General features: G+C 36.6%; 1 protein-coding gene across 1 annotated transcript; it reads right to left on the bottom strand.

Moving 5' to 3' along the window:
- Positions 1-12,516: 12,516 nt before the first annotated feature.
- Positions 12,517-13,649, bottom strand: LOC127690857 (PRAME family member 5-like). The gene is made up of 3 exons (XM_052190335.1): positions 13,363-13,649; positions 12,580-12,950; positions 12,517-12,524 (listed from the first exon to the last, which is right to left on the bottom strand). The coding sequence occupies exons 1-3, from the start codon at positions 13,647-13,649 to the stop codon at positions 12,517-12,519; spliced, it is 666 nt and encodes a 221-aa protein (XP_052046295.1).
- Between the last annotated feature and the right edge of the window lie 10,934 nt (positions 13,650-24,583).

Consider the following 24,583-nt stretch of genomic DNA (forward strand, 5'->3'; position numbering starts at 1 on the left):
GATTCTTTATGGTCTCCTTATGTCCCCAGGTTACACCACCATGGCCAGTAAGAGGAAAATATAAAAAACTATATAAAATGAAATAAAAAACAAAAATAAAAAATATAAAAATTCACAATATACTAGCTTTGGACTAGCCAGCTCCTGTCTTTGGGGATGGACAAACAAATGTAGTAGAATCCTCACCATTCAGGAATTATGTTAAGCAGGAAAGTCCATTAACTTCACAGTGGCACAATTGCCACTCCTGGGAAGCCAGGCTCACAGATGCCTACTCACGGAATTTTCACATCACCTTTCCATGACTCACTGAGCCTTTCCCAGGACCACATCTTCCTCACTGGTTTACAGTGAGATGGAAATCCAGCTTCCTTTGGCCTCTCTCTCATTTCTCTAAGCTCCCCATTCTCACTCTCAAGTACACTCCTCCTCCATCTTGCAGGCATAAATATGGGTGAACTCTCTAGGGACTAATTGAAAGCCCTGAGAGCAGTGGGTGTTGTGACATCACTAGAGACATCACAGGGGATGCCCAGAGCTCTCCCGGATTCACTAGACTGTTCAGAGAAGGGGTTGTTTATGTCATGGGGAACAGGATTTTTCTTCCTGTTAATGCTCTTCCTCTACTGAACAGAAGCTGAGGTGCCCATCCCGGGAGACTCTCCTGGGACACAAATGTTGATCACCTCCATTTCAAAAGTCAGAGGTCTCAGCCACTGAGATTTCTCAGTGTCAGAACAATGGGAAAGTGCTGTGCTTTATTTCTAAATATGTTAGCAGTGGAGACCTGGGTCAGGATGGAGAGAAGAGCCAGCCCATCAAGTTGGCAGCAGAAGACTTGAGATGTCCACTTTCTTCCTAGGCTTTGGCTGCACGAACTTGTTAGAAGGCAGTTCCAGGGTCACCTCCAGCATGTGGAGATTCAGGACGGGAGGGACTTTCTCAGGAAGGTCTTGCTTGGAGATGATGGCTGCAGACAGGGATCAGGAAAACAAGATGACTCAGATATGACACTGTGACTGAGAGATGAAAACAAAGGGTATAGTGCATTCTCTGTATTCCCTGCTCTGTCAGTCAGGCTGTGAGAGACTCATCTCACCAGACACTCCCCAACAGTTGTGTGTCCAAATTTGTCAACAAATGTCAAATTATACATGTTCTGAATAGCTCTTGTCTGTCTCTTTGCCTTAGAAATATGTACAAAAATGTTTTAAAATTGGATATTTTCATGGAAAATAATACAGATAAAATGATATACATATTAAACATGTCTAAACTAATTGAAGTGTTAAGTAGAAATATTTTCTGATAAAAGTGTAGACTTTCATCAAAAGTATTTCTGATGAAATTGAAGAAATATATAGAAACGTGTTAAAATTGAAGATATTCCTGGAAAATTATTATACAGATAACATGGGGGATATAGGAAACATTTCTAAACTAAATAAGGAGGTAAGTAGAAACATTTTCTTTTAAAATTGAATATTTATATGGAAAATATTTCAGAAAATATTGAAGAAACATAGAAAAATGTGTTAAAATAGAAGAATTTGTTGGTAAATAGAAAACATATAAAATATATCTTAATTAATTGACCAAGCACACATAAGCACATAGAATCATATTTTAATGAAATTGAAGATTTTGATGGGAAATATATGAAAAAATGTAGAAATATATAGAAATATGTGAAAATTAAATATTTCATGGAATATAATACAGAAAAAATGTTAGAGAAAATTAAATATTTCTAAAATTACTGAAGTCTAAGAAGAAACACTTTCTGATTAAATATAAGATTTACATGGATACTGGTTTTGAACAAATTGAGGAAATATATAGAAAAACATGTTAAAATTCAAAAAATTGGAAAATAATAAAGGTAAAATAGTAAACATAGAAAATATATCTTTACTAATTGACCAAGCAGATAGAAAATATTGCTGATAAAATTGTAGATTTTGAAGAAATGTATTACTGATATAATTGAAGAAATATAAAGTAAAATATTTAGAATATTTTCATGGAAAATAATACTGATAAAATTGTTGACATAAAAATTGTAAAATAATTAAAAAGGAAGTAGAAATATTTTCTGGCAAAATTGAAAATTTATAAGGAAGTATTTTTGACAAAATTGAAGAAATATATAGAAAGTGTTAAATAGAAGAAATAGTTAGAAAATAATACAAATTAAAAGCAAATATTGAAGAATTTACTTTTACTAAACGATCAAGGATAGAAAAATTTTCTGATGACTTTGAAGGTTTTGATAGAAAATGTGTCTGATAAAATGAAAGAACTCTAGAAAAAAGTGTTAAAATAGATTTTCATAGAAAATAATACAGATAAAATGGTAGAAATAGAAAACAAATTTTGGCCGGAGAGATGGCTTAGTGGTTAAGAGCACTGACTTCTTTTCCAAAGGTCTTGAGTTCAAATCCCAGCAGACACATGGTGGCTCACAACCATCTGTAACAAGATCTGACACCCTCTTCTGGAGTGTCTTAAGACAGCTACAGTGTACTTACATATAATAATAAATAAATCTTAAAAAAAGAAAAATTTAAATTAATTAAAGAGTAAATTAGAGTCATTTTCTGATGAAATTGAAGATTTTGATGGGAAGTATTTCCAATAAATTTGAAGGAAATATATATAAAAACATGAGAGGATTGAAAATTTTTCAAGGAAAATTATACAGATAATATGGTAGACATATTAATCATTCTTAAACTAATTGAAATGGTAAATAGAAACATTTTCTGATAAATTTAAAGATTTTCATGGAAAATATTGATAAAATTAAAGAAAGTTATAGAAATAAGCATTAAAATTATAGACAACAATTGTTGGAGAACAATAATCATAAAATATTAAAAATACAAAATATAATTTCTAATTGACCAAGCATATAGAAAAAATTAATATTTAGATTTTAATGAAAAATATTTCTTTTAAATAAATTTTATTAGAAATATATTATATTTTAAATGATTTCCCCTTTCCTGGTTCCTCATCCCTGAAAATTCTATAAGCCATCTTCCCTCCCCCAGTTCTCCATCAACCCTCTCCTGCTTCCCTGTCCTGTTATTCCCCTATACTACAGCATTGAGCCTTTCCAGGACCAGGGGCCTCTCCTTCCTTTGATTTCCAACATCTGAAGAAATCTAGAAAAAAGTGTTAAAATAGAATATTTTCATGGAAAATAAAACAGTTAAAATGATAAACAGAAAATATTTCAAAAATAATTTAAAAGTTTAGTAGAAATACTTTAAGATAAAATTGAAGATTTTGATGGAAAATATTTTTTGATAAATATGAGAAGTGTTAAGATTGAATATTTTCATGGAAAATAATACAAATAAGATTATAGACAGACAACTTTTCTAAATTAATTAAAGAATTTAGTAGAAATATTTAATGAAAAAGTGAAGAATTTGATTGAAAATCTTTCTGATAAATTTGAAAAGTGTTAAGATTGAAGAAATTCATGGAAAATAATACAGAAAAATTATTTATATATTAATCATTTATATATTAATCATTTATATATTAATCATTTATTAACTACAGTGGTAAGTAGAAATATTTTCTGATATAATTTAAGATATTCATGGAAAATATTGATAAAATTGAAAAATATATGGAAAAAGTGTTAAAATTGTAGAATTTCTTGGTAAACAATAATGGTGAAATAATAAACATACAAAATATATCTTTACAAATTGAAAAAGCAAGTACAAGAAATATTTTAATAATATTGAAGATTTTCGTGAGACATATTTCTGTTAAAATTGAAAAACTATAGAAAAATGTATTAAAATTGAAGATATTCATGGAAAATAATACAGATAAAAAGGTACACATAGAAAACATTTCTAAACTATTTAAATAATTAAATAGAAACTTTTTTTTTATAAAATGGAAGATTTACATAGAATGTATTTCTGATAAAATTGAGGAAATATATACAAAAATGTCTTAAATAGAAGATTTTCATTGATAATAATACAGATAAAATGGTAGACGTATTAAGCATTTCTAAAATAAGAAGTGGTCAGTAGAAACATTGCTTGATAAGATTGAAGAAATACATAGGAAAAGATGTAAAATTGAAGAATTTTTTTTGTAAAATAATACTGGTGAAATAGTAAACCTACAAAATATATCCTTACTAATTGACCAAGCACGAAGAAACAATTTCTAATAAAAGTGAAGTTACTGATGGAAAATATTTCTGATAAAACTGAAGAAGTATATAAGAAAAGTGTTCAAACTAGAGATTGTCATGGAAGATAATACAGATAAAATGGTAAATATATTATATATTTCTAAACTTAATGAGGTGGTATCTAGGAACATTTTCTGATAAATTGAAGATGTTCATCTAAAATATTTTTTGAGCTGGATGGTGGTGGCGCACGCCTGTAATCCCAGCACTCTGGGAGGCAGAGGCAGGCAGATTTCTGAGTTTGAAGCCAGCCTGGTCTACAGAGTGAGTTCCAGGACAGCCAGGGCTACACAGAGAAACCCTGTCTCAAAAAAACTAAAATCCTAAATGATGAAACTGAAGTAATATGTAGACAAATGTATTAAAGTTGAATAATTTAGTAGAAAATAATCATGATAAAATGCTAAACATAGAAAATATGTCTTTATTAATTGACCAAGTGCATAGAAAGTTTGGTAAAATTTGAGATTTTGATGGAATATACTAATAAAATTGAAGAAATATATAGAAAAATGTGCTAAAATAATAGCATTTCTTGGAAAATAATAATGGTAAAAGCTAAAAACATCAAATTTATCTATACTAAATGGCCAAGCACAAAGCATACTTTTCTGATAAAATTGAAGTTTTTGATGGAAAATGTATCTTTTTTATATTATATATATATATATGTGTATGTATGTGTATATATATATATGTATATATATATATATTCTATATTCATTGTTTACATTCCAAATGATTTCCCCTTTCCCAGTTCTGCCCTCCCCATAAGTCCCATAACCGCCCTTCCCTCTGCCCATTCCCCAATCAACCACCTCCCACTCCTCTGTCCTGGTAATCCCCTACAATGCTGCATCAAGCCTTTACAGGACGAAGACCCTCTCCTTCCTTCTTCTTGGGAGTCATTTGATAAGTTAATTGTGTCTTGGTATCCTAACTATAAGCCTTGAAATGCCCAACTTTAATTCTAACCCTGCTTACTGTTGGGATATTTCTTAATTATACATTTTGAAGTAGGAAACCCGTTCTTAATCTTGATCCTTTGAGTTTTTCAGATCCACCTTTAACCGTGATGATCATGCTCACACTGCTGCTGTACCTTGGTGAGATATGATCGGGGGGAGTGGACACATATGTCTGTATTAGAACCTGCTCAATAGCCAGGTTTATTTTCACATGGAAACCCTAGGGATTCCCCTCTGTCTTTCTATGTGAAAATGGTGTGAATAAAGTAAAGAACACAGAGGTTCCCAAAGGATGCATGTTCTTTTCCCCTTCTCCTTCATTTTATCCTCCCTACCTCTCAAAGCCCTCCTGCAGATGCAGTCACAGGGCGGCTGGAACTTAACCCTGTTCATCTCCCAGCTCCCAGCTGTGTCTTCCATTATTTAAGATCCAATTGTTCTTGAGAGAGGGGCGTGACTCACTCATGAAAGGAAAAATGCAGCTTTGACCTTTATGCACAGGCCTGCTCAGAAAACCACATCCTGTTGCACAACAAATAGGGAGGGCAGGGCTCTTGTGGATGATTTCGATGCTAAATTCAGTCCGAGTTATAAGAAGTCATTCAGCTTCTCTGTGTAAAAGACAGTTCCACACTGTTAATTAATGACACAATTTTAAAATCTGGGCCTTTCTATTTCGCGGAAATGTTAGGACAAAACAAAACAAAAACTTAAAGTCATCTATGTGTAACCTAGAATACAAACTCAGAGCAGTCTGAGGATCAACAGAGCTGATGAAAACATAAAGGAAGATTGGAATGAGGCCGTATGATTACATTGTCCCCACTCACGCAGACTTTTATACAAGTCTCACCTTAGCAGCAATTAAATTGACCCAGCATATGTGGCTACTTAGGAAGAATTGCACTGTTGTGATTGCGTTACATTAAAGTCACCTTGCAGACCGAGAGCAGCTGAGGGAGGTTTTCTGAGTCCAGTAGTATTTAAATGAAATTTTCATCCATTCAAACAATGCCTGCTGAGCTTCTAGCACAACCCAGCACTGTGAAAGAAAAGGCTGCTGGGTAAAAAGCACGGGCCTTGCCTCACTTTTTTTTCTTTTTCTTTTCCTTTTTAAAAAATTTTTGTTTTATTCACATGTCAAATACGATCCCCTTTCCAAGTAAGTTACCCCCTGAAAATTCCCTATCCCATCCACATTTCCCGACTCAACCCCCGCCCACGCCCCAATTTCCTGACTTGCATTGCCCTATTCTGGGGAATTGAGCCTTCACAGGACGAATGGCCTCTTATTGATATCTGAAACGGTCATCTTCTGGTACATATGTAGCTGGAGCTATGAGTCCCTCCATGTCATTTATTCATCATTTATTCATTTATTCATTATCTATTCATTTATTCATTCATTCATTCATATATTCATATATTCATATATTCATATATTCATATATTCATATATTCATATATTCATATATTCATATATTCATATATTCATATATTCATATATTCATATATTCATATATTCATATATTCATATATTCATATATTCATATATTCATATATCCATTCATCTATTCGTCTATTCGTCTATTCGTCTATTCGTCTATTCGTTTATTCGTTTATTCGTTTATTCGTTTATTCGTCTATTCGTCTATTCGTTTATTCGTTTATTCATTTATTCATCTATTCATCTATTCATATATTCATATATTCATCTATTCATTTATTCATTTATTCATTTATTCATTTATTCATTTATTCATTTATTCATTTATTCATTTATTCATTTTATGCCGGTTTATTTTTTCATTTGCAGCCCGTAAGCGCTTGTTTTCCTCCTTCCTGTCAGCCAGCAGGAAGTGTTCAGGGGACTCTTAGAGTGTCAGCTTAGAGAAGCTGCCTGCGACAGTGGGCGGGGCTTAGCGCAACTGGCCATTTCTGTGGGTGGGACTTAATGCAGCTGGGTGTTACTGTGTGTGTGGGCGGGGCTCCAGTGACTGAAAGGGAGGTGAGTGGGCGGGGATAAGCACCAGTCTAGGCAAATTCTGGGCCACTCTCAGAACCTGTCATGCCCACCGTGTCCGAACCCCGCCCATGCGACCCCAGCCCTGCCTCCTCTGTCTTCAAACCCCGCCCATCTTTGACTGAGATAAACCCAGAGCTCTCACAGCTTCTTCCCTTATAACCAAAGGACAGGCGGCCGCTGCAGGAAAATGGAGCTGTCCCGTTGAGGATGGCAGCTGCTGTCCCTGAAGAACCCCTCAGCTGGGACCTTTTTGCTGATTTTTGTCTGAGTCTGCCTGGGGCCTGATCCCAACACACAGGCTCACGATAGAACCCTGGTGACTGACGGGAGATTGTGATGATTTGTTCTGTTTGTCAGAAGCAAAAACTCAGATCAACCAACTCCAAAATTCCAGCTCCAAAGAATCTCCTGTGCAGAATAATAATAATAATTCTGCTGCAATGAACAAAGCAGAAAGTCATTGGAGAACTGAAGAACACTTTGACAACAGATCAAAGATGCAGAGTTTGGAGATTGCTCAGCTGGCTTTGGTCTTATTTAGGCCCACTATTTCCTCATGCTGCCTTTAGTCATGGTGAAGTGTATACTGTGAATGTGGAGGTTTATGAATTGCTTTTATGTTTTTGAACATGATTACATGATAGGAGTAATTTCAAAAGAGTGTTTGACCTTTGGACTCTTTATAGTTTTGAGACTGCTATAGACGATGGGGACTTTTGAAGTTGGAACTCATGTATTCTACATGTTTAAGTGTGATCCCTATACACTCATGTGTTTGAGCAATCATAGGGGGGTCAGGCAGTGGAATAAGGTAATTTAAATATGCCAAGCTAAGTGTGTGGCATTATGAGGTGTTGTGGCCTTGTTGGAGGATGAGAACCCCCATTAGGTCCCTGGAAGACAGTTTCTTCCTAGCTGCCTTTGGATAAAGATGCAGAACTCTCAGCTTCTTCTCCAGCATCATGTCTGCCTGCATGCCTGTCATTCTTCCTGCTATGAGGAAACTGGACTAAACCTTTGAAACTATAAGCCAGCCCCAATTAAATGGTTGCTTTTGTAGGAGTTGCCTTGTTCATTATGACTTTTCATAGCAATGGACATGACAGGACAGAAACACCGTGAGGTCTTTTAATGTGGCCAAAACTGCACAATTCTGTAGTGTTTATTTTCATGAAAGATTGTGTGTTACAGAGAAAATTCATGACTGTGTTTAGTATAATGAAGCCTTTGTACACCTCTATAGTCTTCATCATTATAAAACTATTCATATCAGAGAGAAATTCTACAAATTTTAGCAATGTGGTTAAACCTTAATGTCATGATATTTACTGAGTTCCAACACAATTGCAACACCAGGACAATGCAAATAATAACAATCTTTTGTAGTCAAATAGTTACTGATTAATACATTCTAGAAAAACGTATTAAGAAGCTTATCTGAATCACCCAATTCTGTCCCCACCACGAGCCAGAATCTGATATAGATTTCATACATGAAAATCACAAACATCCATGCTAAGTTACAGCTTTATTTCCCACCAATCAGGATTTTCTTCTGTTGTTACTCTATGTGAAATTATACAGAATGTGGGTTGTATGGTTTACCCTATCACAACCACTGGTTCTTTTTTAGTTAGGAACAGACATTTTATTTTGAGGGGTAAAACATGAATAACAGAAATTAGGATTAGGAACAGTCATTGTGTTTCAGGAAACAAAATAAATCATGAAAGCTTGCCAGATATTGTTAAGTATGCAGGTCCCCTATGACCTGGGACTTGAACTTAGTTTCATCTTATGATTAAATGTACTTTAGCAACAAAAAGGCAGTCCTTAGAACAAGTTTTTTTTTTTTTTTTGCTTGTTCCGAACATTTTTGTATCATAGACATCGTTGAATATATAACAGAACACACACTGAAGAAAAAAACTTATAATCATGTGATACAATATTTTCACAACAGTTATCTATGAATGCATAAAAAATACATCCTGGACAGAATTCTGTGAATATGCCAATTGGTAAAGAAAACCTTTGCATGCAGCAGTAGTCAGAGAAACCATAAGAAACTTTCATAAATGTAGAGAAACCTCATAAACATTGTCAATGTGTTAAAGTTTTGTTCTTTCTAGTATCTTTATATAAGAGTAAACTCTTTAGCAGGTAATTAATCTTTTAAAGCATTTGTATATCATAGTAGTTTTTTAGAACCTTCAAGAATACCAAAAATAATTTGTAATTAAAAAGATTTTGCTAAGTTCTTAGCCAACACACCTTTATTTAGTTACACTGGGCTACTATGTAGAAAAATGTGACAAATGTCAACAATTAATTCAAATTTTCTGTTATCTCTCTATTTTATTTACTCTTGCAAATTCATTTTTGCATACAAAGGCCACTAAATTTTATTTTCATTTTTAGTTAACCATGAATCCAATTATTTTGCTGACAGTGTTCATCCACTCTAGTTTTCGTTCATTTATACAAACTATACAAACTATATCTTCTGCAAAGAAAAATAATTATAGTTCCGCCTTTGTAATTTGTATTACCTTCCTCTCCTTCAGTTTTATTGCTCTAGCTAAACTCTTACATAATATATTGAATATATAGATATAGAGAGAATGGACCACCTTGCCTAGTTTTGGAATTAGTGGAATTAATTTTAATTTCACTCCAGTTAATGTTGGCTATAGTGTAAAGTGACATTTTTATATTTAGGCATGTCCCTTGTATCTTTAATCACACGAAGAATTTTTTCATAATGTATTTATATAAGAATATAATAATCTTTTGATGTGTTTCATATTTTATTTTATTTGTTTTGTCTATTAAGTATTTTTGCATCTGTGGTTTTAGGGATAATTGGTCTCTAATTCTCTTTTATTGCTCAGTCTTTCCTGACTTGATATATGAGTAATCATGGGTTCATAAAATAAATTGGCTAATATTTCTGTTGTTTCTATATTGTTGAATACACTGAATTCTTGTCAAGTCCTCTTTGAAAGTCTGGTAGGAGTCTCCCCTAAAACTCATGGACATGGACTCATATTGGTGGCAAATTTGTAATGAATTCAGTTTTCCTAAGTGTTTATGTCTGTTTAAGTTGGTTTTCTTAGTTTCCTTTAATTTTGGTAAGTAGAATCTATTAAGGAAATTATCCATTTCTTTTTTATTTTCCAGTTTGGTGGAGTGCACACTTTTTAATCTATGCCTTTACCACTCTCGAGATTTCTTCAATGCTTGTTATTTTGTCCCCATTTCATTTTAGGTTTCATTAATTTGGATATCTTCATATATTAATAAAGGTTCATGAATCTTGTCTAATAAAAGGCTCAAAAGACCAGCTCCATGTTTCATTCATTCTTCTTCTTCTATTTCTATTTTACTGGTTTCAGCTCCATAGCGATAATTTCTTGATTTCTCTTCCCTGTTTTCATTGCTTCCTCACTTCTTTCTGTTGTAGCCTTTGAATCGTGCTGTTAATTTACCAGCATGAAAGCTTGTTTTTTTTTTCATGTAGGCATTTTGTACTGTGAACTTTCTTCTTAGCTCCACTTTCATGTTCTTTATGTTCCATGATATTGTGCATGTTGCATATTCATTTCCATTGAACTCTAGAAAGTCTCTAATTTCTTCTTTTATTTCTATGCAAAACCATTTTATCTCATACAATTAGTTTGTAGTCAGTTAGCTGTCATCCCTCATCTCTTACAACACTGAGACATCAACAGGTTTTTGGCCCACATCACGTGTTTTGTCTGATCAGAGAGTCTCATGGGTCTGTTGCAATCAAGGACATGAGGAGCCCAATTTCTAGGGGCCACCCACTGGCCTGTCTTGTTGTTCTCTGGGATGGAATTTAGTCCTTTCTCATCAGAAGACTCCTCTCCTTATAAATAATTGTCCATGCATTGCAGAAGCTCCTTCATTACAGCAGTGGAGACGTCATTCTCATAGAAATTGACAGAGGTGAGCTGTGAGCACTGGCCCAGAGCAGGCAAAAGGATTTTGAGCTGAGAGTCATTCATCCTGCAGTTCTCTAACTGCAGGGTCTGCAGAGTTTCAGAAACATTCTCTAGGAGAATTCGGAGACTCTTGGAACAGGACTTGGGAAACACTACACCATCAAAGTGCAGGTGTTTCAGTTGACACAGCCTCTGACACTCTGACGTGTGCTTCAAGTCTGACTTGGAGAGTTGGCAGATAATCATAGACAAGGACTCCAAGGGGCTCTTCAGGCATCTAGAGAAAGAACAAGAAAATTGTTCTGATTCATGGTGCAGGAGGACACGAGTAAGATTGATACTGACACAGAGAATCCACATATGTGGAGTCAATCTATGCTTATGTTGAAGGTCCACCCTGGGGAAACAGCATGATGGTGTCTCCTCATAGCATTGTTTACTGAAGCATATTACATTCAGGTAGAGTGGGATCAGACCGCATGTCTGCAACAACCCTTCCTCACTCTGTCAGAGAACTAGAGTTTGCACCATCACACTAGGAGAGCACACCTAGAAAGAACTAGCACAGAAGGGTTCTGGCAATATCATGGCCTATGTCCTGCAGACTTTATCCATGTCCTGGCAATCTCCACAATCTTTATCCCTGATCACAGTGTTTCACCCTTGACACTGATGACCCCCACCACAGTGTCACAGATTTCCCGTCTACTTAGTCAAAACTTGTGTTCAAATCTTTATGGAGAAGTAGAGGCTGACTGACTCCAAAAGAGGAACAAACGGATTCCTGTTCTCACAAATCTTTGTAGAGGGTAGTTGTGGAGCCTCCCCATATCTGGCCCCTCTGATCTGTCCTGTTACCTTGAATCAGTTTTGCCTGTATCCCAAAGGGTAATATGAAAAGCACACTTACAGCATCTGACCCACACAATGGACATGCGTACAAGACAGCTTTCTCAATATCCCCTACCCCAGCCCATACTTTTCCACATGAGTAGGGACCGAATCATGTGTGCTCCATTAAGAAGGAAACAATCCACACATTGATAGTGTAATAAGTGCATCACGGTAACATCCTCTATGACTGTCACACCTGAGATGCTCACTAATGACTGGAGTAAAGGGAAAGGTTGTTGCTATAACAGAAACAGATCACTATCCTTCTGTACCTGAACAACTGTTTCATGCTGTCACTGGAAAAGTAGCCACCATTCATGGAGAGGTGTTGGAGATAGTTGAGTTTGGAGAACTGAGAAAGGAGTTTGGCAGCACAGTTCTTTACATCTGCAAAATGAAGCACACCACTAAGTGAGATCCTCAATCTTATTTCCCTTAGATGGAATTTGCAAAGATTTCTCATCTGGCCAAAGCAAGGTGCAAAGCAACCTAGAAAGGATAGGACCTGCTTTGCATATATTTCCAATTCCTCCATATAGTTTGGCTGAAAAATATTCAAGATCTCCCTGATAATCTCCACTGGGAAGTGACAAATCTTCATCTTCAGACAGCATAGCCTCAAAGAGTCTTTTCTCTGCTGGGCCCATTGTAGTAAGCATGTTTGATGTTGTTGCAGACAGAAGCCAAGGCTCAGGTCAGTGACCACCTTCAAACACTGCCTCAGTGCATATCTAGGAATGTGCTTTGCAACTTGTTTCTCATTCCCAGTCTTTGCTGAGCAGACTTCATCCTTTCTTCCAGCCCATACATCCCAAAAATCCTGGTGCACATCTCTCAAGTCCAGGACTTGAAGCTTCCTGCTTCTGTGAAAGATAAAGGCAAAGTTTCATAATGTAAAATGAACCAACATGGAGTTAGCCAGGATCCCACATGTCTAAGATCAGCTCCATCACAGTACGTCACACCAGGCAGGCAAGGAAACTGCATGAGATGCATCTGGAGACATGACCCTCTTGACTTGTGACTCTTCCCTATCTAGTGCCTGTAGGAAAGGCACAGAAAGGCTCATCCTAACATGGCTCCTTGTACCCTGAGCTGTCCTGACCTATGAATATCATTTAGATCCGCTTTCAAATTGAATAGTATTTCCACATATCCCCATGTCAATGGCATCATTATCCCCTGTGCTGTTTCCCCCATTCTTCCTGCCCTAATGTGTGTCTTACCACTATCCCTATGATTCCCCTTCTAGTCTCCTTGGGCCTTGCTTACCTGGGACTAGCATTCTGTGTCTGCAGTATATCTATGCCATCCAGCACAGCTTGCAAGACCTCCACATCAGGGCTTTTCATCAGGGCCCCCACAGAGAGGCAGGGAAAGGGCCAGGCTGCCACCATTGCCTTCAATATCTCTGTGTGTCTGCCATTGAAAGCCTCTAGGAAGAGTGGTGGGAAAAGCACTGTGGGCAAGTAGTCCAGATCGGAGGAGTTTATGGCATCTTTCCTCAGCAGCCCATCCAGTGCCAGCTTCTGGAGTGTGGGAGGGTTGTAGGTGCTCATCCTGCTAGATATTCAGTTGAAATTAACCTGGTGAAGCATTTAGGAGACATTATTTCAGGCTAAGTTTTGATAAGTCCTATTTCTCACATATTTCATGAACCAGAAGGCCAGAGCCCATTCTCTGGCAATAATGGAGAACACAGTCTGCCGAATTTTACAATCCTGTGGTCTCCAAGCCACAAGTTCATCACTCTCAGCATGTGGATTCTCTTTTAAGCACCCTCAGTTGAAAAAGTTATCCACTGTTGCATGGGATATCAACCCGTGCTCCTCTTAATCTCATGCCTAGTATAAGGCAAAGATTCAGACTGGTCAAAGTCTTGTTTCAGGAAAAAGGACACTGAACATCTTTGCAGGCCCTGAAAAAAATATACTGCTTATGTCACAGATGCAACCAGGCTTATTGTCCTTGCAACAGATTGATCCCTCCAGGGAAGGGCTAAGGAGATCCTATGAGATGCCTGTATGTATGTATCACTTAACTCTTTGAAGGCCAGGGTGAGAAATCTGGGCTATATTATATTGTTTGGGGAAATGAGGTAAAATTCATAGCCCCCTGGATATACAATCAGACCACATCTAAAATATAAAACCTATGCCAGGTGGTTCTGGCACACACCTTTAATCCCAGTACTTGGAGGCAGAGGCAGGCAGATATCTGAGTTAGAGGCCAGCCAGGGCTACACAGAGAAACCCTGTCTCAACAAGACAAAACAAATAAATATAAATAAATAAATAAATAAATAAATAAAATAAAGAAGTAAATAAAAATACATAAATACATAAAATGCAAAAGCTAAGTAAAACCTGCAACTTTCCCCAGACATTTGAAAAGCCATGCTACTGAATGAGAGCGCCTGCTCATGTGAGTCTTAGAGGAGAAGTCAAGTTTACATAGGCTACAGCGAGGGGAGTTTCCCATGACAAGTTAGAGTCCAGACAAAGAAAGAGATGAGACATTATACCTATCAGTACTTCCAAATGTTTGTTTATACTTTAAATTATGTTATTGCCACACAGTGAGAACTTGTCCAACAACATCAAATTCCAAACACAAAACAGTGGTACCTTTCTTGAAGAAAACAGTAGAAACCTCAGTTCATCAAATGGACCTTTAGAACCTATTTAACCAGTGACCCTAGACAGGCTCAGAGTTAAAAGTACTAGTTCCAAACTCGAAGACCACAGTTGTATTTCTAGATCCCAGGAAGATAACACATCTGAAAGGTTTTCTCCCACCTCCACACGTGCACCATGACAAATGGCCCAATCACCAGTAACTAGAAATCAAAACTTGCTGGGAATTTGGTACCTGCCTTTAATCCTAGAACTTGTGAGGCAGAGGCAGGCAAATCTCTATGAAATATGGATCCCCTGTGTATTATCTTGGGTTCTCTAGAGTCAGAGAATGTATGGGCAGACTCTATATAGTTAGAAAATTTGGCGATGACTTACAGTCTGTAATCCAACTCCCCCAAAATGGGCAGCAGCAGCTGTGGATGGAAGTCCAAGGATCTAGCAGTTGCTCAGTCCCACGAGGCAAGCAGGCAAGGAAGAGTGAGTAAATCTTCCTTCTTCCAATGTCCTTATATATCTGAAGTAGAGGGTATAGCCCGGATTAAAGGCTGTAGGTCTCCAACAGAGTGTGTGGACAAGATTAAAGGCAGGCGTTTGGGTCTCCTGCAGAGGGTGTGGCTTAGATTAAAGGCGTGTGCCTCTACGCCTTTAATCCCAGATGATCTTGAACTGGGAGATCTACTTGTCTTAATCTTCTGGAATTCATAGCCTGGACACGCCTTCATTCAAGGGGTTCTGCATCTGTAAACTGGCTCAAGTCTGTAAATGGATTCACTGGCTGAGGTTGCCTTTTGCCATGATCCAATGCAGCCTTTCTATTATTTGTTTGAGGATTTTTCTGCTTATACAGATCAAACAGATATGCAGTAGGTTTCCTATGTATTTCATCCCTGGAAACACCATGATTGATTAGCCAGCACCAAAGGTTCAAACGACTTATATCATTATAAATTCCACCTCTCTGCCCATTACAGGGTATGTTATTATAAACATTGTTTTGTTTACGCTGTCCATTATAATAACTACAATCACCTTGTCTCTGGCAATTCAGTGCTGCCACCTGGCCCTTGTTAACTCGGGGCCCATCGAATTTAATTCATCCAGTTGAGCAGCATTCTGTGGCAAAGAAAACAGCATCTTCACCAGTGCATCAGCATGTTGCTGGTGGCTAGACTTATATCTATTCCAAAATAATTAGCGAAGTTAATCAGGTGTTTTTGTATTGACACAGAATCAGTATTAAATTATAAAATCAGAAAGTGAACTGATACATCTAGAAGGGAATACAGTTTGAGATTGGTATTTTGTTTTTGTAGTTGTTAATTAGTTGATGTTAGATGGAGATCACTCATTGGATTATCAGCATGAGCTACCACTGCTATCCTTCCAGAGATGGATAAAGTGTGACTTTCAAGCTAAAAATAATTCTTAGATGTGAGACTATTTCTGCTTGCAGAAGTGGGAACTAATCTGTATTAGTTTTACAGTGAACATCAGAGAGTAAGGAGAACTACATTCATACTCATCTGCAAATAGAGCACCAGGCATACAGACATACTAAGATTTTTTTGGAGTCCTGACACTACCACACCCACCATCGTGGAGTAGTAATACATCATGTCCATGTCCAGGGACTGGAGAGTGCTAGCCTCTTTTCTTATACAGAGAATGTTCTGCATTTTGAGAACTTTAATTTGCAGTTCTGTTTCTCAGCTGTAGACTTTGACAACCTTTGAAATTTTGACCCAATATATGAACCATTTGAAAATGATGATGGCAGATAGGGACTCTTCTTTGATATGATTTACATGATACAAACTACTTGTATCCAAACTATGTTATAAAACAGTCTGAAAGTTAACCAGTCCTGTGCAGCTTGATGTCACAAGTACCTCTGAACTCACTTCTATGGTGATAAATGGGGCTAATATTAAACAATCTGGATGATGGCAAGGCTCATAATTTAGATGCTAACAAGATTTAGGTTGGAATGGGCATTTGAGGATGGAAGCCATTACATCAAAATCAATCTTTATAAAACCCAGAAGATTTCTGAAGAAAGTAAATATACCATTAAGTGTGTTAAGATTCTTTTTATGAAAATTGAATGTTTTGGTTAAAAAGGTCAGTGAATCTATAGACGATTGTTCAGCAAATGGAAATCAAACCCAAAGGCATGTTTTCTTTTCCATTTCCTTCCATGTCTCTTCCATGTTTATCCAGGAGAACAGAAGGATCAGTTTCTCTGACATCTCCTGTGTCGTGAGTCCTCCTAGCAACATCAACCTGCTCTTACCTTTGTGGAACATGGCTCTTCAGGCATGGCGTTCCTCTTGCCATATTGAAGTCTCAGTAGCTCTGATTACAGAGATGTGGCCTACCTACAGAAGATAGGCCCCATCATTATTCCTTCATGGTTTAGAGGTTTCTAAGACAACTGCTGTCCCAGCACAACTATAGGTATTTAAAAGATGCAGGACAAAGATGTTATGTAGTGATGTAACCATTGAAAAATTGCCAATATTAGTTTACATAATTGAACATGTTGTTATCTCAATCCTTGGCAGTCAGTGGCTTGTTGGTGAATTTCTATGACTTCAACCCAGTGAGACCTACATAGTGAGTTCCAGGAGAAAAAGAATGACAGAGTGAATCTCTATCTTAAAACACACACACACACACACACACACACACACACACACACACACACTCATGCATGCATGTATATGCACACACACATACACACATGCACATGCACATGCACACAAACACAGAGACTCACACATACACACACTCACACACACATGCACTTACACACACACACACAATCACACACACACACACAATCATTGACCATACAACTCTAAGGAGATCAAATGAAGTTGTTGGTTCATCAGCTAGATTTGTGTCTTATCTTTTTTCCTGTCACTGGTGTCTTATCTTGGGGGAGTAGTATTTTTCATGTATACCAATAATTTGTACATCCAACATTTCCTGAGTGTCTCAAGGGTGAGGATGCCAATGGGCCATGAGTGTGATCTGGTTGAAGGAAAAACAGGAAGAAGATCTCTGAGAAAAAAAGACTAAATGATTCTGATTCCTCTCAGGTGAAGGTGCTGGCTCAGAATGACCAGGTTTCTTTCATATTAAGTCCATAGTGATTGAGCTTATTCAAACAGATGTAGATGCATACAGTGGAAACTGTCTGCATGAAGAGACCACAGTCAGATTTGGAATTGCAATGCCCACAGAAGGCAACAGAGGGTGTAGGATGGCAAGATTAAGATATGCATGAGATTCAGCAGAATCTGTGCCAGAAACCAAAACCAAAATTAAGAAACTAATGTAGAAAGAAACCACATAGTCTGGTGCTAAACCCGGAATAGAACAGGAGATAAAAGGGCCAGATCCCCACACGATCAGGTCCCCTTTCCCGGTGACTGATAGTACTACATCCAGATGACACAAAGAAGAATGCAGACTGTGTACACCATATGCTGTGTGTCTGCCCATTTGGCAAGAAGACAAATTCTGTACACTTGTGGCATCTGGAAGATGACATGACCCCCATTTTTACAACCCTGCTGTATCTTGGTGATATGTGAAGATTGGGAAGGAGAAATATTTCCTGAGAGGAAAGCCACTTTACAACTATGCCTTAGCTTATGAGGGTGTCTCAGCAGCTCAGTATCTTATTTGTACATACAGGACCTACTCAGACTTTAGTGCCAACACTCATGGCTAACTCTCTTGCAGAACTGATTCTGAACCCCAGGAACCATGTGCTGGTAGGTGAGTGTCTTCCCAGTTGTTGCACATTGTACATACTCAGAGAGAATTTATTTCCTCTGTTACTGGGGATACAAAAGGAGTCTTGAGTCAAGAAGCTGTGACATTTCACCAATGGAAGCTCTTTTGTCTGTGATAAGTCCACCTTGTGTCCAGTGGACACACAAAACCAGCCAGTACACTAGGTACCTGTGACTGCTGTATCATGGGCCACAGTGTTCATGCTCTATGAATGGTGAATTCCATACTTGTGAGTGTGATGCTCTCTTATTTTTACGTTTGAATAGAAGATGCTGCATGCTTGAATGAGTTCTGATTGTAACAGGTATGTTGAAACTATTATCATATCTTCCAGCTGTGAAACTTCTGATCCATTCTCCTGACATCATTTCTAAATATGTTCAGATACACAATTGACACTGGCCTGATAACACTTCAACCAGCCACGTATTCTCATGGGGGCCTCAAAATCCAGGATGCCATAGAAATGAAGACTGAAATGTCCTCAAATATACATTCCCGCCCGTGTTTTTCACCTCTGCTTAGAACTCAGAAACAGAGCTATGCTAAATATTATACTTTTTGCTCAGAAATGACTTACATGCCCAGGAAATTTTTTTGCCACTATATGAATTTTAAGATCTCCCTTTTCTTTCTGCAAAGCATGGCATTAAATTTCTTTTCTAGTGAACATTGGCCTTTAGATTAAGTTTCTTCATTTTTTTCTCAGCAAATATCTTTGTAAATAAGAAAACTTCTTATATTTATATTAATTTTACTTAGAAAATTTTATCCAGAACTTTACTCTGAGGTAAAATCAAACCTTGTTACTGAGGTGTGTTTTTTGAATGCAACAGTGTGATAGATCTAGTTTCACATCAATTCTGTTAGCCTGTGTGTGTTTATTGAAAAACTGAGTCCATTGATGTTGAGAAATGTTAATGACCAATGATAGCTAAGTATGTGTGTGTGTGTGTGTGTGTGTGTTTCCCTTTTGGTTTTGTTTGTGTGATGTTATTTATTTTCTTTGTTTTATTTGGTACAGTTAACCTATTTGAGTTGGAATTTTCCATCTAGTTTTTTCTGTATGACAAGATTTGCAAATATACATTGCTTAAATTTGGTTTTGTCATGGAATATCTCGTTTTCTCCATCTAACATTATTAAAAGATTTGCTGGGTAGAGTAGTCTTGTCTGATATCTGTGGTCTCTATGAGTGTGCAAGATATCTGTCCTGGCCTTTCTGGCTTTTATTTCCTATATTGTCATTATAGGTTACTTAGCCATTTTCCCTTACAGATTTCAATAATCTTTCTCTGTTCTCTATATTTGGTGATTTGATTATTATGTGGTGGGTGGATTTTCTTTTCTAGTTCAATCTAATTGGTGTTCTGTAAGCTCCTTCTATTCTTATAGGTATCCCATTCTTTAGGGTGGTGGAATTTTCTTTTACAATATGTTGAAAAATATTTCCTGAGCTGTGGTTTTGGGAGTATTCTTCTATCCTACTATTCTTAAATTTGTCCTTCTCATAGTGTTCCAGATTTCATATGTGTTCTGTGTCAGGAAGTGTTTAGATTTTGCATTTTCTTTGACCAATGTACCCATTTCTCCCATCATAACTTTTATGTCAGAAATTCTCTCTTCCACCTTGTATTTGGTTGGTGATGCTTGCCTCTGTGGTTCCTGTTCTCTTCCCTAGGTTTTACAACTCCAGGACTCCATCAGTTTGTGCTTTCCTTTAGGAATGTACTCATTTCCTTCTTAATGACCCCTATATTCCTTATAAGCTAGGGTTTAAGGTCATCTTCCTGACTTTAACACCAGTTTCAGTAGTGTTATGCTATTCAGGGGTTGCTGGATGGTAGCTGGGCTCTGGGGTTGCCAAATTGCTCTAGCACTTGTTGGCTTTGTTCTTACACTGGGCATCAGACATATTGTTATCTCTAGTGTTGATTAGATCTTCCTCATCCTGACAGCCCTTGTTGGGAAGAAGACAGAGTGTTAGGCCTGCCAGGGAAGTTCATGGAATGGCACACTGTTTACGTTGTCTGGTTGTACCTCAGATAGACATGAATATTTCTAGGGTCTCATATGCCTCATCAGGAAAGGAGGTAGAGCTGTGTTCCTGGTGATGCACTCAAATGACAAACTGTAGCTCATCTCTGCTGGCTGAGAAATGGAGTGGTATGACCTGGACACCCCAGGGGCTCCAGCAGGCCCCCTCAGGAAGGCAGGTAATGGAGTTAAGGGGACAAAATGGTGTTTAACTCTGATTTATATGCTTCAGGTGGATGTGGCAGATAGTTCTAATTCTTAATGGGGAGATGTTTCATAGTCACATTTATTTTGCAATGTGTCTATCTGTTTCAAGAATATTGTATGAAACATTTATGACCTTAAATATGAAAGAATATCTTCCTCAAGGTAGGAAACTTTGGTTCCTTTTTTCCTGCATGTATACCACTTTGTACCTCAATTTTTCTCTGTGTTTTTACTGTGGCTGAGAGGTAAATCATTATACAGAACAAAAATGGAAAAAGGCAAAACATGGCGGTGAGTTACTTTAATCCTGGCATTCAGAAGACAGATGTAACAGACGTGAGTGCTTTTCAGGCCCGTCTGATTTACATAGCATGTTCCAGACCAACCAAGTTTACCTTTGAAAACACTGAACCATTACTTCTTTGTAAATGGAAAATATGAATTATTTTATCTCACTCCTAGTTTTAGTAGAAATGGCTTCCATTTCTGTCCATTTATTACTATACTGGCTACAGCTTGCCATGACCATTTGTTTTACTTTTGCTATATCTTCTATGTTTTCTTCTGTTGTTTTCCCAAAATGTTCTAAAAGAAACACAGAGAACAAAAGTTAGGTCTTGCTTATATGTCCTGATCAGAGTCCATCACTTAAATATGACATGACAGAAACTTAAGCAGATTTAGAGGCAAGAGCCATGGAGGAATATGTCTATTGACTGGTTTCCATGCCTACTTGAACATGGTGAATGATCATTCTGATGTGTTCTTTGATTCTGTTAGTGAGAATTTTATTGAGTATCTTTGCATCAATATTTAAAAGGAAAATTAGTCTGAAGTTCTCTTTCTTTTGTTGGCTCGTTGTGTGGTTTTCTTTTGCTTTAACTGTGACTTCAAAAAATAAATTGAGTAGTTTCCCTCTGTGCCTATTTTGTGGAATAGTTTGAAGAATATAGGTATTAGGTCTTCTTTGAAGGTTTGACAGAACTCTGCACGAGACCCATCTGGTCCTGGGCTTTCTTTGGTTGGGAGGCTATTAATGAGGCAATCTATTTATGTTGGGGTTATGGGGTTTTTTAGATGTTTAATCAGATCATGAATTAACTTTGCTACCTGGTACCTGTGTAGTAAATCTTCCATTTCAGCCATGTTTTCCAGTATTTTGTTTGATTGTTTTAGTAAATGCTTTTGTGGTAGAATCTGATTATTATTTTAATTTCATCAGTTTTTCCCTTTTACTGTCTGATTTTTTTTATTTTATTTATTTATTTATTTATTTATTTATTTATTTATTTATTTTGATTTGGGTACTGTTTCTGTGCCCTCTAATTAGTCTGGTTAAGGGTTATCTATTTTCTCAAAGAACACCCTCGTGGTTTTGCTGATTCTTTTTATAATTCTTTTTGTTTATACTTGGTTGATTTCAGCCTTGAGTTGGATTATTTCCTGACATCTACTCCTCTTGGGTGCATTTGCTCTTTTGTTCTAGAGCTTTCATTTGTGCTGTCATGGTGCTAGTGTATGCTTCTTCCAGTTTCTTTTTGGAGGCGTTTTGATATCATGTCCCTTCATTTTCATTAAATTCTATAGTGTCTTAATTCTTTATTTCTTCCTTGACAATGGTAGAGTATTGTTCAGCTTCCATATGTTTATAGCCTTTCTGTTACTTTTGTTGCTATTGAAGACTTAGTCTGTGGTAATCTGATATAGTACAAGGGAGTATTTCAATCTTTTTTTTCTGTTGTGGCCTGTTTTGAAAGCAATTGTGTGGTCAATGTCAGAGAAGGTGCCATGAGGTCCTGAGAAGAAGATACATCATTTTGTTTTAGAATGAAATGTACTATAGTTAATTGTAAAATCCATTTGGTTCATCATTTCTGTTAGTTTCACTGTGTCTCTGTTTAGTTTCTGTTTCAATGACATGTACAGTGATGAAAGTGGGGTGTTGAAGTTTTCCACTATTATTGTGTAGGGTTAAATGTGTGTTTTGACCAGTAATAAAGTTTCTTTTATGAATCTGGGTACCCTTACTTTAGGGGGAGAGATGTTCAGAATTGAGTCTTTTTCTTGGTGGATTTTCTGTTTGACGAATGCAGAGTGTCCTTTCTCATCTCACTGGATAAATTTTTGGTTGAAAGTCTATTGGTTGTCATCTCCAGCTTGTTTCTTGGTACCATTTCCTTGGAAGATCCTTTTCCAGCCTTTTACTCTGAGGTAGCGTCAGTCTTTGTTATGAAGGAGTCTTTATGCTGTAAAATGCTAGATCATCTTGGTATATTCAGTCTGATAGCCTATGTATTTTTATTAGTGAGTTGAATCCATTGTTATGTGCATGTGGTTCTCTCCTTTTGTCTTTGTTGTGAGTCGATTAATATCTTATGTCTTGTTTTTGTTTTTGGTATACACACCATCATTGTGTTGGGGTTTTCCTTCTAGAATTTTCTGTAGAATTGGATTGGTAGATAGATATTTTATTAATTTTGTTTTTTCCTGAAATTCTTCAGTCTCTCTATTTATATTGATTTAATGTTTTGCTTGGTATTGTAGCTTTTGCTGGCATTTGTGTTCTCTTAGAGTATGTATGACCTCTGACCGGGCTCTTCTGTTTAGAAGCCTTATAGGTCTTCCTTTATATGTTACTTGACCACATTTCAATTGTAGTTTTGAATAGTCTCTCTTTGTTCTGTGCATTCAGTGTGTTGATTCTTACATAACAAGAGGATTTTCTTTTCTTGTCAAATTTATTTGTTGTTCTATAGGCTTCTTGTACAATTATCATCTCCTCCTATAGGTTGGGTAAGTTTTCTTCTATGATTTGGTTGAAAAATTTTCAGGTCCTTTGATCTGGTAATGTTCACTCTCTTCTCTCCCTGTTATTATAAGATTTGATCTTTTCATTGTATCCTGGATTTCCTGGATGTTTTGGATTAAAAGTTTCTCAAGATTAGAAATTGTGTTGACAGTTGTGTCAATCTCTTTTAAGATATCTTCTGCACCTGATAATGGGTATTTCAAACTCCACCCTTTTATCTAAAGCATTTATCTTCTCCTCCTATCTTTCCAGATGAGATATAATGGGAGAGAGATGGTGATTTTTGTCTTAGCTTTAAGAAATGTGGAGAAAATTTATTTATTGTTTATTTTTTGTTTCTATCTTCAGAATTCCAAAAGTACATTATGAAATTCCATTATATCAATGATAACAGATATAACTTATTTAGTATGGAGAGACATAGATTGTGTTGGGAACATTGTATTTGATTGAATGTTAAGATTTATCATGTTCTGAAAAATATGGCTACTTTTTCTTTATTAGTTGCATTAAAACATGTCTTCTGTGAATTTTACAGTTTTGGTTTTCATTACATTCCTTTAACTATACATATTATCTGGTCTGAAGACTACATAATCACTACGTTCTTCATTTTCTCTATGTAATATACAGGCAAGTGGAGAAAGGGAAATGTTGATATTCTAGTTATAGATGCTGAACTGAGACTATATGTACGCTAGTAGTTCAAGAATAATTAAAACCACAGTGGTTTGGGTAATTCAGTGAAAGGGACAAACAATTCACTACCCACACAAGAGTTAATACTGCTAAAAACAGATAATTAATGACAACTAAATGTGCAATCACGAACTAATGATTGTAATGGTTATTACACAACTAAAGGCCACTTACATGAACATGGGAATTTTTTTTTTAATCTATGCCACCAACAAAACCCTCTAAGTCATTTACTCTTATTTACGTATTTCAAGAATTAATAATAGCTGCATGAGTACTCATGTTGTGCAAATCT

The sequence above is a fragment of the Apodemus sylvaticus genome, chromosome 8 (assembly GCF_947179515.1).
Source record: "Apodemus sylvaticus chromosome 8, mApoSyl1.1, whole genome shotgun sequence".
In the NCBI taxonomy this organism is placed as follows: Eukaryota; Metazoa; Chordata; class Mammalia; order Rodentia; family Muridae; genus Apodemus; species Apodemus sylvaticus.

Coding starts and splice junctions, on each gene's coding strand:
- LOC127690857 (XM_052190335.1), bottom strand. CDS start 13,649: ATGAGCACCTACAACCCTCCCACACTCCAGAAGCTGGCACTGGATGGG. Junction 12,951..13,362: donor ACACAGAATGCTAGTCCCAG/GTAAGCAAGGCC, acceptor CTTTCACAGAAG/CAGGAAGCTTCAAGTCCTGG.